The sequence below is a fragment of the Anopheles coluzzii genome, chromosome 3 (assembly GCF_943734685.1).
Source record: "Anopheles coluzzii chromosome 3, AcolN3, whole genome shotgun sequence".
NCBI classification, from domain to species: Eukaryota; Metazoa; Arthropoda; class Insecta; order Diptera; family Culicidae; genus Anopheles; species Anopheles coluzzii.
In genome coordinates, this window is record NC_064671.1 from 64793074 (window position 1) to 64805155 (window position 12082).

At 43.2% G+C, this 12082-nt stretch overlaps 2 protein-coding genes across 4 annotated transcripts in view; one reads left to right on the top strand and one right to left on the bottom strand.

Moving 5' to 3' along the window:
• Nucleotides 1-2541: 2541 nt before the first annotated feature.
• LOC120959516 (uncharacterized) lies at nucleotides 2542-4020 on the bottom strand. The gene is made up of 5 exons (XM_040382970.2): nucleotides 3804-4020; nucleotides 3518-3734; nucleotides 3355-3449; nucleotides 3192-3269; nucleotides 2542-3119 (listed from the first exon to the last, which is right to left on the bottom strand). Exons 1-5 carry the CDS (start codon nucleotides 3834-3836, stop codon nucleotides 2691-2693), a joined length of 852 nt encoding a protein of 283 aa, XP_040238904.1. The 5' UTR covers nucleotides 3837-4020; the 3' UTR covers nucleotides 2542-2690.
• Nucleotides 4021-4508: 488 nt separating this feature from the next.
• Nucleotides 4509-12082, top strand: part of LOC120959514 (serine-rich adhesin for platelets) — a 61097-nt gene continuing 53523 nt past the window's right edge. For 2 of the 3 annotated variants that reach the window (XM_040382965.2, XM_040382967.2), the window contains exon 1: nucleotides 4509-4596. The gene's annotated coding sequence lies outside the window, so the exon portion shown is untranslated. The remainder of the gene's footprint in view (nucleotides 4597-12082) is intronic. The other variant, XM_049610378.1, reaches the window with a different exon arrangement.

A 12082-nucleotide genomic window follows, 5' to 3' on the forward strand; every position in this document is an offset into this window, starting at 1 on the left:
CCGAGATACACGGTACCTCTTATACGCGGATTCGGAGATACGCGGTTTTCTAAATTTGACAGTTCGTTGAACAAATTGTACTGATTTGACACATCAATTGTAAATTGCCAAATAATTTCCGTTTTGATCGAATGTTAAAAACTATTTCAAAACGTTTAAAACTTTTATATTCCGTCAGAATCATATCAAATAATTCATAAAGTGACTAAAACCGCCCCTTACTTGCAAAATTACACGAAAATTTGTGATATTTTAGCTGGAAATCACGAGATTCGACTTACGCGGAAATTCGAGATACGCGGTATTTTGCGGCCATTTTCGGTCTCCATTGACCGTGTATCTCGGGGACCGCCTGTAATACCTTTTTAAAAATTATAATAATTACATTATGTTCACCCTTCGTTATCAGGATGGGAGAAATATGTATTTCATTTCTCCTTTTATTAGAGTTATCGAAATGAGTTTGATATATTAACACCTTTCAACGGGTTGGTCTTTAACAACCTAATAATGCAGACCATCATTAATAAAGTGAAATAGCTCAGAGCTTAACGCAAGAGAACATAACACGTAAATCGTGCTATCGAATCTCACGCTCATATCTGGGAACACTACAACAGTGCAGTGTTGAAGACACTTGTAAGGTTTTCTTTTGACAGTTGCAATTTAAAATTTCAAATATAAAGCGAAATTTTTCATTGACATATTTCAATAACATTTAATTACTGCTAAATGCACTGCTGATCGTCTTCACTTCGCGATTAGAAGGCATTTAACGGAAATTTGCGGGTAGGGTATGCACAACCCAAGCGCCACAGATTAAGCTTAAACGACTGGAAAATTGAATATCCATAGAAAAAAAATGAAAGCTCCACAGCTTCATTGGTTTGATCAATAGATGGCGTATTACAACTCATCATTATATTGCTATCCTTTTCATGCAATGTGTTTCGACAAGTTTCATCTTATCATGACCTATATAGCCTTCTAGCTTTCTGAGCAAAAATCTATATGAATGGTCGTGTGGTCAGATACGTGGGTATCAACACCAACGACCATTACTCAAATCTCACTTGCTTCTGTGCTGGTGGTTTTCGTTGGAGTTTTGTATTTAAACAATCGTATCGCCGTTCTAGTTCTAGCGATGCATAACTTCAATGCGAAACCATACAACAGTACAGAGGAAATGAGAAAGCTCTCCTCCAAGCGATGAAGCTCAACTGGTTGGGGTATCCCACCAACAGAGAGCGCCACCAGCTTTTTCGCTATTTTTAGAATGCATGAGTCGTTTGCCGTCTGCTAAACGAAGTCTTTCTATATTCCGTTTAGGTAGAGAACTTGAGTCGTTTAGAAGCCGTTTAGTGGTCGTTTAGTGGATTTGTGGCACTTGGGAATTTACCACGCAAAAAAGCAATTTTTCATAAAAAATGTATGACCTATCCGGGTAGGTGGTCATAAAGATAGGGGTGTATTTTTGGTCATAGAAACGAAGGTTAAGGCAGCGGTAATCGCTACTGCGGGCGTGCGGACGTGCGTGCGGAAAAATCAAAATTGTTTGATTCTGACGCATGCGGTTGAAAACTATTACCCACTGCGTGGGTCAAATTCCATACATTTTCAGAAAACGCCCGCACGCCCGCATCAGCGATTACCGCTGCCTAAATGTTTGCGTTCTCAATAATGCTCCTGCCGAAATCTGCCAATATAATCTGGCCACACTGGCCCGCAGGGCAAAAGCTCGCTCGAAAGGTCAAAGACCGTCGCAAAACGTCAAAAACGACCGTCGCCAGCGCCTCGAAATCGTTGCGAGTTTCGCTCGCTGGCGACGTCGGTTTGCAGTACATGCGACGCCGGTTTTGACGTTTTGCGACGGTTTTGCGACGGTGGCCGCCAAAAAGCTCGTCTTGCCCTGTGGGCAAAGTGACCAGAAATATGGATGTATATATATACATCCGCCAAAAGGATTGAAGGAAAAAATCTCAATTTTTTAATCATCGAACTACAAAACTCAGCCAAACAATTAAATCAATCTAAATAATCTTGTGAAAACCAAATGACAGCATGTACGATAAAATCGTATCCAATGGAGCACTGCTGCGGCCCTGAGTGGTCGCGTGGAGCCCCGAGAAAAAGAACTTGTCACCACTGAGAAAAAAAATGTGCATCGTAGTCCTTCTTTGGCTTAGAATTCCAATTTTCAGATCGACACTTCAGAAAAATCTTCATTTGTGTAATCGATGAACCAAATCTAATCCGTATCCTTAATAAAGGATGCATATTCTCGTGAGATGGAACTTTCTTTTTGCGCATTAGCACCCCTCCCCCCTATCTCGCTTAACACTTTTTACGATTTTACTTCTTTAAAGTTTCGAGTTTTAACCTACCGAAAACTACCGATAAAATTTTGATGCGCCTACCGAAAACCGCGAAAATAATCTGGCCACACTGTTGACAGCTCAAAGCCATCACCAAGGTTATGAGTGAAAGGTGTGTGGGTCAAGGTGTGTATGAATGCGAATAGGAAATAGCAAAATCGATCGGTTGAGTTGTTGAAAAGTTTTATTTTCAATTGTTGTACCATCTTAATTCCATATCTGTCAGGAGCTGTGTTTCCTTTCCGTAGTTTGAGAGTTTAATCAATTAAAATAAGTCATGTCATTCGCGTATCATCTGCTTGTACTTGTTTGCCGTTAGTCAAATGAATCTCCGAACTGTTGCTCGTACTGCCGCTTCTGCGCCTTTACGATCAGGTCGTGAATTTCAATCTGAAGCTTTCGTTTCACTGGAGCCGAAAACTGTTTCAGTAGGTACGCTACACCTTGTACGTAGAAAAAGTCTTCATCCTGTTCGCCGACGGCATGCGGTTGAATACTGATCGAATGGTGCGTTTGGTTGCGAGGAATCTGTTTCGGTTCGGGCGGGCGAGCTGAACATTCTTCCAATCTCTCAATCTCATTGTGAGCGGCAGCGAAATCGGGTGGCGGTGCTGGTGGTGATGGTGAATCCATTGCCGGCTCATTCTTTACTACACTATCGACGGGTGGCTCGGGTTTATTCAATGCCGTGGGAGGGTTGTCTTGCATCGGTTGTCGTTGTGTGACGCTGTTTGGAAATAGGTTCTGTGGAAATATTCGAAATAGAAGCGTATGTTAAAGCACACAACGATCGAAAGAAATGTTTATAAATAGTACCCTTCGCATTTTTAGCTTCAATTTGCGCACTGGATTAATATTGTTGGGACCTTTGCTCACCACACGCATCTTTGGAGGCTGTAATAGTGAGAGAGAATTTATAGCGAAATGTTGTCATAATCAACTGGTGCTTTCGTTACTGGTCCCGCTTGCTTTTACTTACATTTATACTGCTCTGTTCTTCGTCGTCGTTTGGTCCATCCAGGAATTTCATGGCTGGAAAGTACACCCAGGTTACCGAGTCGGGTCCAACAGTTCCTAAAATTAAGCACGGCACATCACAAAACATGCCCAATCCATATGTAGCACCCGCGAAGAAGTCTTACTGCAACGCATTTTGCATTTCCTGTACGAGGACTGCAGAGATCGCCACTTTTCCATCAGGTCGTATGCGCTGCAGCCCACGGTTTGCGAGACGGTCTCCCACGCTTCTTCCCGGCTCGGCTGCTGGTTGTTGATCCGGTACGTCCGGTCCCACAGGCACCGATGCTCCCGTATGACCGAGATGAGATTCAACGTTTCTTCCTCGGTCATCCAGATCGTCTGCAAAGCGCGGCACAGGTCCAATGGTGAGAAGAATGGGTAAAACTGAAGTGCACCGGCCCCACCTACCTTCTTCCGTGATCTCTTCATTGTCTCGTTCATTGCCGGGTTTTTGGCAAACTATTGACTAATGGAGTAGAAATATAGCCAGAAATAGCTGGAAAACAAGTGCGTCCGAAATAATCGTTTTGTACGGGTAGGAGCAATTGTTTGGTTCAGTATGCAATGTAAACAAACGAAGCATTCGGCCTTTGACGTTTCTTGGTGTGCCAAGGTTTATGGAGAGAAGATGTTTTAGCTGGCTCAAAATTAAGATTTTTATAATTGTCTTTAAATTCTTAAGAGTGTATTCATGGTATTGGGTGTTATAAAAAACCATTAAAAACCGTTTACCATAAATTTGGGAATGAAAACAATAACCGTGGGAATTTGGGCATAATTTTAAATAAAAATAAAACAATTACTAAAAATTAATTCAACTAAATTTAAGTTGAAATTACCCCGTGTGCATCACTACCAATCATTGGCTGCTCACAGTAGGATGAAGCAAGACAAAAAGCACCCTAGTATGTTATACCTCACTTTCGCACATTGTAGAAACCGCCTCTTCTCCAGCATCTTTCGATTCCTCTCAACATCGCTGTCTTTCTCTCTTTCTCACACACAGTTTTCCGTGTACCCTCTCTCACCAAAACCAAAAGCACCGCAGCACTATGGGAAGGCACGCGCAAATCGGTCACAATCCGAGAGAGCGTAGAGCGTTGCAGAAAAAACAAATTCCGATTCTGTCGTATTTCTGCTCTCGCCTCGTACGCGTCCGGTTCGTAGTTGTAGCGTGCTCCGCCGTGTTCAAACAGAAAAAGTAAAGTTCTCCAGTGTGTTTGTGTGTGTGTTTTTTCCTCTTACAGCGGGAAATTAATCGCATTTCGTAGCCCTAATTTGAGTGGGAAGGGGAAAGAAAACAGTAAACGTTTCTTACATTTTACAAGGTGTACTTGAGGGGGGAAATTTTGTGGAGGTTTGGTGGCTTGTGGGGTGTTATTTTTCCAGTGCGTAAAAACGGTGATTTTATATGTTCTGTTGATGTGTGGAAGTGTGTGTGGTGACAGTTTTTTTTTTTGAAAATGAAACAAATTAAATTGCAAACCCCCAAAATCCTTGCAATTCAGGTTGTATGTGTGTGTGTGTGTGTGAGTGTGTGCGCGCAATGCAATAAAGTGCAACCTATCAAGTGCATACAGATCGCAAGCGATGCATGGTGGCGTTGAGAGCGAATATCAGCAGCAGCAGAAGCAGCGCCACCAGAGTAACCCGTTTACGACCATATTTAGTAGGTTGGTACAGTGTATTAATCCAATTGCATACATTTTCCACCAGCCCCACTTTTCGCAAATATTTCCCCATATCCTTCCCTCCTCCATCTCTCTCCCATTTTTGCTGCATCGTCGTCCGGTCCGGAAATGCAACCGCGTGCATCAACGAAAACGTGAATGCGTTTGCCGTTTTTTGTTTCTTCTGTTGCTTTCTGTTTGTTGCTGCGTTGCCTACTTTGGGTCGGTTATTGTTGTTGCTATTTGCTGGTGCGCATCGTATCACCTTTCCCTTGGCCCTCGCTGGCGGTGATGGTGGTTGCGAGTTGCGAGGGAGGAAGCTGCGTGTGGTTGTGCGTTTTGTTGCGCTTCGTTTCGCTAAGTGCATTTTGTGCTGCACTTGAAATGGAAGAGACGGAAGGCAAGGAAATATCGAAAAAGGGAGAAAGATGTGCTTTTGTGCCTGTCTGTGTGTGTGTGTGTGTTAGTTGGTCAAATGGTTGCATGGTGTGCATGTGCAGTTGCTGCACGGGATGGAATGGGAAACGGGAAGAAAAATTCAAGGCCCAAACCAAGATGCATCACGCGCTCTCTCTGGACGGTGGCTGTGCACTGTGCATGTCCGTGTTTGTGTGTGTCTGTGTTGAAAGAATCATATGGCATCCGGGATGGGTAAAGTGAGTGGATTTTTGTATCTTCCAAGACCCCTATGAAGGCTGTGGGCTGCAGGAACCAGAGGAGAAAAAAACGATAAGAAAAAGGAAACCAAAGTGTAGAACGTCTTACCCGACCGAACACAGACCCCCAACAAAGTTTGTCGTCAAAGTGGCCGTAAAGGAGTGAGAGATGAGAAAGCAAAGGCATGTGCAAGGCGGCTCTTGATCAAAGTGTGCGGCGATGGCGACAATGATGATGATGGTGTGTGCGATAGTACATGAGCACACCGACAAACGGTGCCTGAATTCGATAATTAAAGTGTCAGCAAAAAATGCAGCAGACGACAGCAAGAACTTCATACCTCTTATTCCTCCTCCAACCAAGAACAACAATTAGCGCATATTGCAAAACGATGTTCAACGAGGCGCACATGTTCTTTTCGCACACGCAGTTCCTGCTCCCTGAGATAATTATTGATAAGAAAGTTGCCAAATTACGAAACAAAAACAAACCACAAGAGAAAACGCACAAAAAGAGCACTCGAACTCGGCAGATAGTAATCGAGAGGAAAAGTTGCTCCAATCGTGACCTTTTTGCGTTTAGAAAATGACGTCTGTTTTTCCTAGCTAACGATGGGCCAAAACAAGTAGGAAATCTTTCATCATCAGTTTATTATTTTAATCGAACGAAACCATTCCTATTATTTGCTCTTTCTCTCTCTCTCTCCCACTCGATCCCTCAATGGCATGGCCAAGGACGAGTTTATTTGTTTTCCACTTAATTTTCTCCCGTTCCCATGTCGTTTGATCTTTGCTAATGACTGGGGATAAGCAAGGCATGGAAAACCCCATACAGCATTTTCCATACAACCCAAGGGGAAAAAAGTAACACGCATATTATGACTTTATGTTGTTTTTTTGTTGGGTTTTTTGTTGGGAGAGAAAAACACTATCCAAACGCAGCACAGCATCCGAGGGGAATTTGCTGCCAGCTTCTCTCCAATTTGCTCGTGGAATTTCTTTGTGGCAACATCACGCACAAACAAAACGGCCAGCGTGTGTGTGTGTGTTGCATCCCAACTCGATCCAAGCAAGCCACCCCGGTTGGGGGTCGTTCTTTTTGCTACGGCGACTGCCTGTGTTCCAGCGCGTGTTCCAGGTTGCGTCTCTCTGCTAAGTTCAAGGTCAGAGTTGGCTAGGGTGAGATGAGATGCTGCGAGATGCTGCCATGAGAATGAGAGATAACGCAGCGCAAGGAGAGAGAGAGAGAGCGAGTGCGAGCGTAGAGTTGTTGAGCCAGAGCAAGTGGAAAATGCGTAGCATAGGTTAGGGGTGTTTCAATAGAATGTCGCCTCCGGGTGGGGACCGACAACACCGAGACTTCCTGTTCTGATCCTGTTTGTTTGTTTTGTTTCCTTCTTTTTCTCCCCTGGTACCGTGGGAAATGCCAACTCCTGTGAATGAACTAGCGAATGCGAAAGGGGAACTCAAAACTCAATTATAGGCAAATCTTGTTATACGGATCCAATCAACCGCTTGCAAAAAAAAAGCTTTTACAATCCTCACACTTTGGGGAGGAACTTGCGAGAAAAGGGTGTGCATGTGATTCATCCATTGGAAAATTGAAATCAATCACCAATTTCCACGGGGCCCTGTGGGATGGAAATTTGCTATTCAACGTGTCATCGATACCAACAAACCCTGAACCCTTGGAGCTAATGTGTTTCGTCCGCAACGGAGCGCGAAAGAGACAGGGAGATAGAGAGAGGGGGCTCTGTTTTTGGGGGCGGGTTTTCCAAAGATTTTTGTTTTGGGTCTAACTTTTGATGGAATTCTTCCGCGAGGGAAAGTTTTCACTTGGCACAACACAAATACCACCACCATCTCCTTCAGCGACCTTAACGCTGGGACAGTACTGGGAAGTTCTACGGTACGTAATCGATACGTGGGCTTGCTATTTGTTCGCAAAAATCGTCTCTCTGGAAGGGTCTAGTAAAACCTAGCGAAAGAGAAAGGGAAGGAGCAAGAGAGAAAGAGAGAAAGAGAGAACTAGGGAGAGTGAGAAGCATGGAAAAAGTTGGTCCCCAATTCTGGAATGCGACGCACTTCTAGGGTTTCGGATGTGGAAAATAATGATAGAGGCGGACGATGGGATTGTGGGGAAACCGGTGTGTTGTTATTTTACAGTGTCAGAGTGTAAGCGAAGGAGCGCGTAACTGTTCCAGGGAAGATTTTTTTGGGCCAGAGAGTGTTATTTGAGAAGGATGAATATACAAGTAGCTACGAGAGTATCCTGTATTTACATTTTAATAGAGAAAGGATAAACAGTGCTTATTTAATGAGATAAGAGATCTTCTCTAATAATCTTCTCCTAATTTGCTGTCATAACCTCGTTGTTATCTCATCTTTTCTTATATTTTTTTTAAATTCTACTTACCCACACCCCTTTTTGATTAATAATATTCTCCCTGTTAGTTGAAGAAATTTGATACATTTTACTCACTCAATACCTAATTTCACTTGAAAAAGTCATCCCAAGTCTTTCCCGGATAATAATCCAGATTGGAATTGAATGCAGGACCTGCTGTACGCGGAACCAACCATTAGCCAATGACACTAAATGAGCGCTTGTTATTGTTGTCGTTTAACATGAATATGAATGCATGATCAATCGCTTGCTTTACCTGTGCATTGGCTTCTAATTGGCTCTGTAGAGACTAGAAGTACTGCAAAAACATCATTTTTGATAATTTTATTTAATATAGTACTTATTATATCGCACTCCATTTTATTCGTGCAATGAATTAAGATAATACTTTATTTATATTTTGATAAAAACAATTACGACTTAAGCGTAATCGACATCTCTATTGAATTAAGACCATAATTACACGAATAAACTCCTCATTATCGATGCAAATGGCGACGCTACACGCTGCAGCCCGTCATTCCTCAGCGCAGTATTGCGCTCGTTCGCTTATAAATTGCCACTTACAGAGGGTGCTCTTTGTTTACGCTGTTTTTACTTACTGCTACGCAGCGTTCTAACTTCGTAAATCGTGCTTAAATTGTGAAGCAGTAGCATCCAATGATTGACTGACGATCATCGGCCAGCATTCGATTCTAAGAATCACCCTGCTAGCTGACTCACTACTTACACGCGCTCTCAGAAGCTCGCTTTGTGTTATGGGGCCGATCAGAAGGGCTGTAAGCGTACAATTTGCGTGTCGCGCCGCTAGGCGTTTGCTGCGACGAGGACCGTATCGGATCGTGGCCAAGCGATCATCATGTTTGCTTCATTTGCTGTAACTGTGTTCGAGACGTTTGTGCGCTCGCAGCTGGCGTCCAAAGATGGAGCGAAAACATCTCGCGAATGAGCAGTTTTTTTTTTTAATTTTATCATTGACGGTGCCGTTTTGGGCTTGAGTGTTTTGCATGGTGGTCAGTTTCTCGACTGGCCAATCGTGAGTCATGTAGATGTTTGCTGTTCTTGGCAACCTTGATCGATGAACAGCTGGTTCTATAAAGCAGGCAGCGAGTTTAGAATGCAGCTGATGCATGTATGAGGTCCAATGAATGTGATGAGGATTAGTTAATATCATCCATTTTTGGGATGCCTCAACCAAGTCGATGACATACAATATGAAACAACAAGCTCGTGTTTTATTCTAATCCAATTCCCTAGAACAGTAGCACACGCTACTTCAAACAACAGTGTCTATTAGATAACATAGTCCACATTCTTCCCGTTCCGAACAATAAACCATTACGCCGTCTTTCCCTGGTGCCCTCGTGAAGCACCAGATAAGCCTCATTTGCGAAAATAATGCGTACTTTCGATGGGATTTGTATCTAATACCCTTCAAAAACCCCTCGATACTTCGGTGTAACTAACACCGACGGCGGGTGCGACAGGTCATCCGCCTTTGTAGCTTACCCTGTGTAGCCTAGTAAGTCGGTTCCGGTGCTGCCAAAAAAAAAATCCACCTTTGCCATCCCCGTTCAGCAGGATGTGGCAGCGTAACGTGATAGCCGATCGTCCGTTACCGTTGCTTGTAGCATAATTTATTTACCTTTTTTATTGTCAATACACTGTAGCAATTGGATATGGTCCCTGGCGTGTGGCTCCAATCGATTCTGCTGCGCCGATGACAAACATACACAAACACTGTCGACACAGCATGAGTCTTCTTCTGCATTTGGCGGACGGCGCTTGGCTCGCCGCATGACGTGCCGGGACATCGTTTTAATTGAATTTCGCTCACACTTCTCCCAAGAACTCGGCGCCAGTATGTGTTTGTGTGTGTGTGTGGGTGGGTTTTTCTTTGGTGTGAAATTTTCCCTTCCCAGGAACGGTCAGGAAAAGTGTTTTGGATAAAATTCAGCAACACGTTCAGCTTCTTGATACATGCAGAACGACGGGGTAAGAGAAAAAAAAGCACACACATTCCTGGAATGTGAGTAAGCAGCAGCTCGTTAGCACGATCTGTCATCAACCGTGAAGTGCGTGCGCCCCTCCCCCCATCCTCTGCGATGATGGGGAAAAAAAGAAGAGGCAGCAAAGTAATGTCGAGAGCGCGTTTGAGATGAAAAATCCACCGAAAAGCGGTTTCTCGGGGATTGGATTGTTCCATCCTCGAGCTGTGTTTGGCGCGTTTGACAGTCGTGTGCTTCGTCGTTTGTTTTCGGGAAAGAAAACCGCTTCGTGTGAAAATCCATTACAAGAAGTGTGTGTGTGTGTGTGTGTGTGTTGTTGGGGCATCTTATGCCAAATGAAAATTTGGTGGAGGTGTGGTTCCTTTCCCTTCTCAAAGTGAAGAGGCAAAAAAGTAAAAACGGTTTGCAGCTTGTTTGACTTTGGCGGCCCTTAATTTTCGATGATTCATCCCAATTGCAAAAGGGAGTGAGCGAGCGAGATGTTTGTTTATTGCTACAGCAGCACAAACTCACACACACAGACAAAAATGTTGATTAATATTTGAAACCAAAACATGGAAAACCATTCCCCATAGTGATGGGAAAAGAAGTGGTTTGGGCGTGGGTTTTTTTGACAAAATTGTTGGGAAATAACACATTCCCGCTTGTTGACAGTCTAACAACATCGTGTGTTATCGTGATCTTTTAGCGCTGGCTAGAAAATAACAAGATGGATAATTATGGCGATAAATTATGTAAATAATTACCTCGAGGTGAGGACTGGTGAACGCATCCCAATTCAATTGTTTCGGCAACGATTTATCTGTTGGAAGTGTGGTATGGTTTCATTTGCTTCTTGCACTTTGGTTTATGCAGTTGTCATTAAAATGTTTGAATTTTTTATACAATCAGTTCAGCTTTTATTTCAAAAAGTTTATGTATTGAAATAGATTTTAAAACAAATAGACAAACAGACAAGAACACTTATTTCATTTGATAGAAAATTACAATTTATGACTGTTTTTAGTTGTGTGATCGAACGAGATACATTATGTTCTTCATCTAAACATAAAAACTAGAACAAAAATATTGAAACAAATGTGATTAGTTTCGAGCTTTTCTCAATAAATCAGTCTTAAAATATAAAAATCATACAATTGCTTTTATTATTGTTAAATACATTAAAATAAGATTATTGAATAGTTTAAACAGATTTAAATACTACCGTTATAATACTTTAATCTGTCAAACTTTGTTCAATACTGTCAAATTTAAACACGAAACGTTTGTTTTCCCGTTTAATAGTCCACTTCTACTGCTTCCGTTCAGCTTCCGGCTTGACTATTTCCTGACTCTTGTACACTGTCAAATTGTGCCCCACCGGGCAATGATTTACAACCCAACCTACAAAGCTCGTCTCAAGGAGCACGGAAAATTGTACGGAAAACCCGGTGCAAGATATCTTCCAGCAAAGCCGCGCTTCGAGCTGCGGATTCGGAAGATTTCGCCCGCGCACTACGTTTGGTACACGACGACACGCACGCGTTTGTATGTGTTTACTCTTTCCGCTACTTATTGGTGGTGCTATTAATTTTTACTGCCCGCCCGACGGTGTGTGGGTTTTTGTGGTCCAGTTTTTCTTCCAATCGTGCACAATTTTGCCGTTTCATCCGCGAGTCGAGCTCCCTCGCGTGCTGTGCGAAGTGTCCCCCGCTGCGAAGTGAAAAGCAGCGACTTGTTTGTTTTGTGGTTTCAAAATTTCCCTACGCCTGATTAGCGCCCGCACCTTCGGTAGAAAGTGAACCCGCGCTGATCGACAAAAGGGCACGAAAAATGGAAATTTGTTTAGGGAAGCCAGGGCAGCGGCGCCCGGTTGTCAGCGAGCTCTTGATTGCCGATCGAGCCCGCCCTGAATCTATTGTACAATCAAGCTCGTTCGTTATTGGCGGCTTTATTGGAAGCCCAG

What these genes read in the sequence shown, in the direction of transcription:
- LOC120959516 (XM_040382970.2), bottom strand. Translation starts at nt 3,836, where the DNA reads ATGAACGAGACAATGAAGAGATCACGGAAGAAG. An exon ending in TGAAGAGATCACGGAAGAAG is followed by an intron (nt 3,735 to 3,803) that starts GTAGGTGGGGCC and finishes CGCGCTTTGCAG; the next exon opens with ACGATCTGGATGACCGAGGA. An exon ending in TGAAGCTAAAAATGCGAAGG is followed by an intron (nt 3,120 to 3,191) that starts GTACTATTTATA and finishes ATATTTCCACAG; the next exon opens with AACCTATTTCCAAACAGCGT.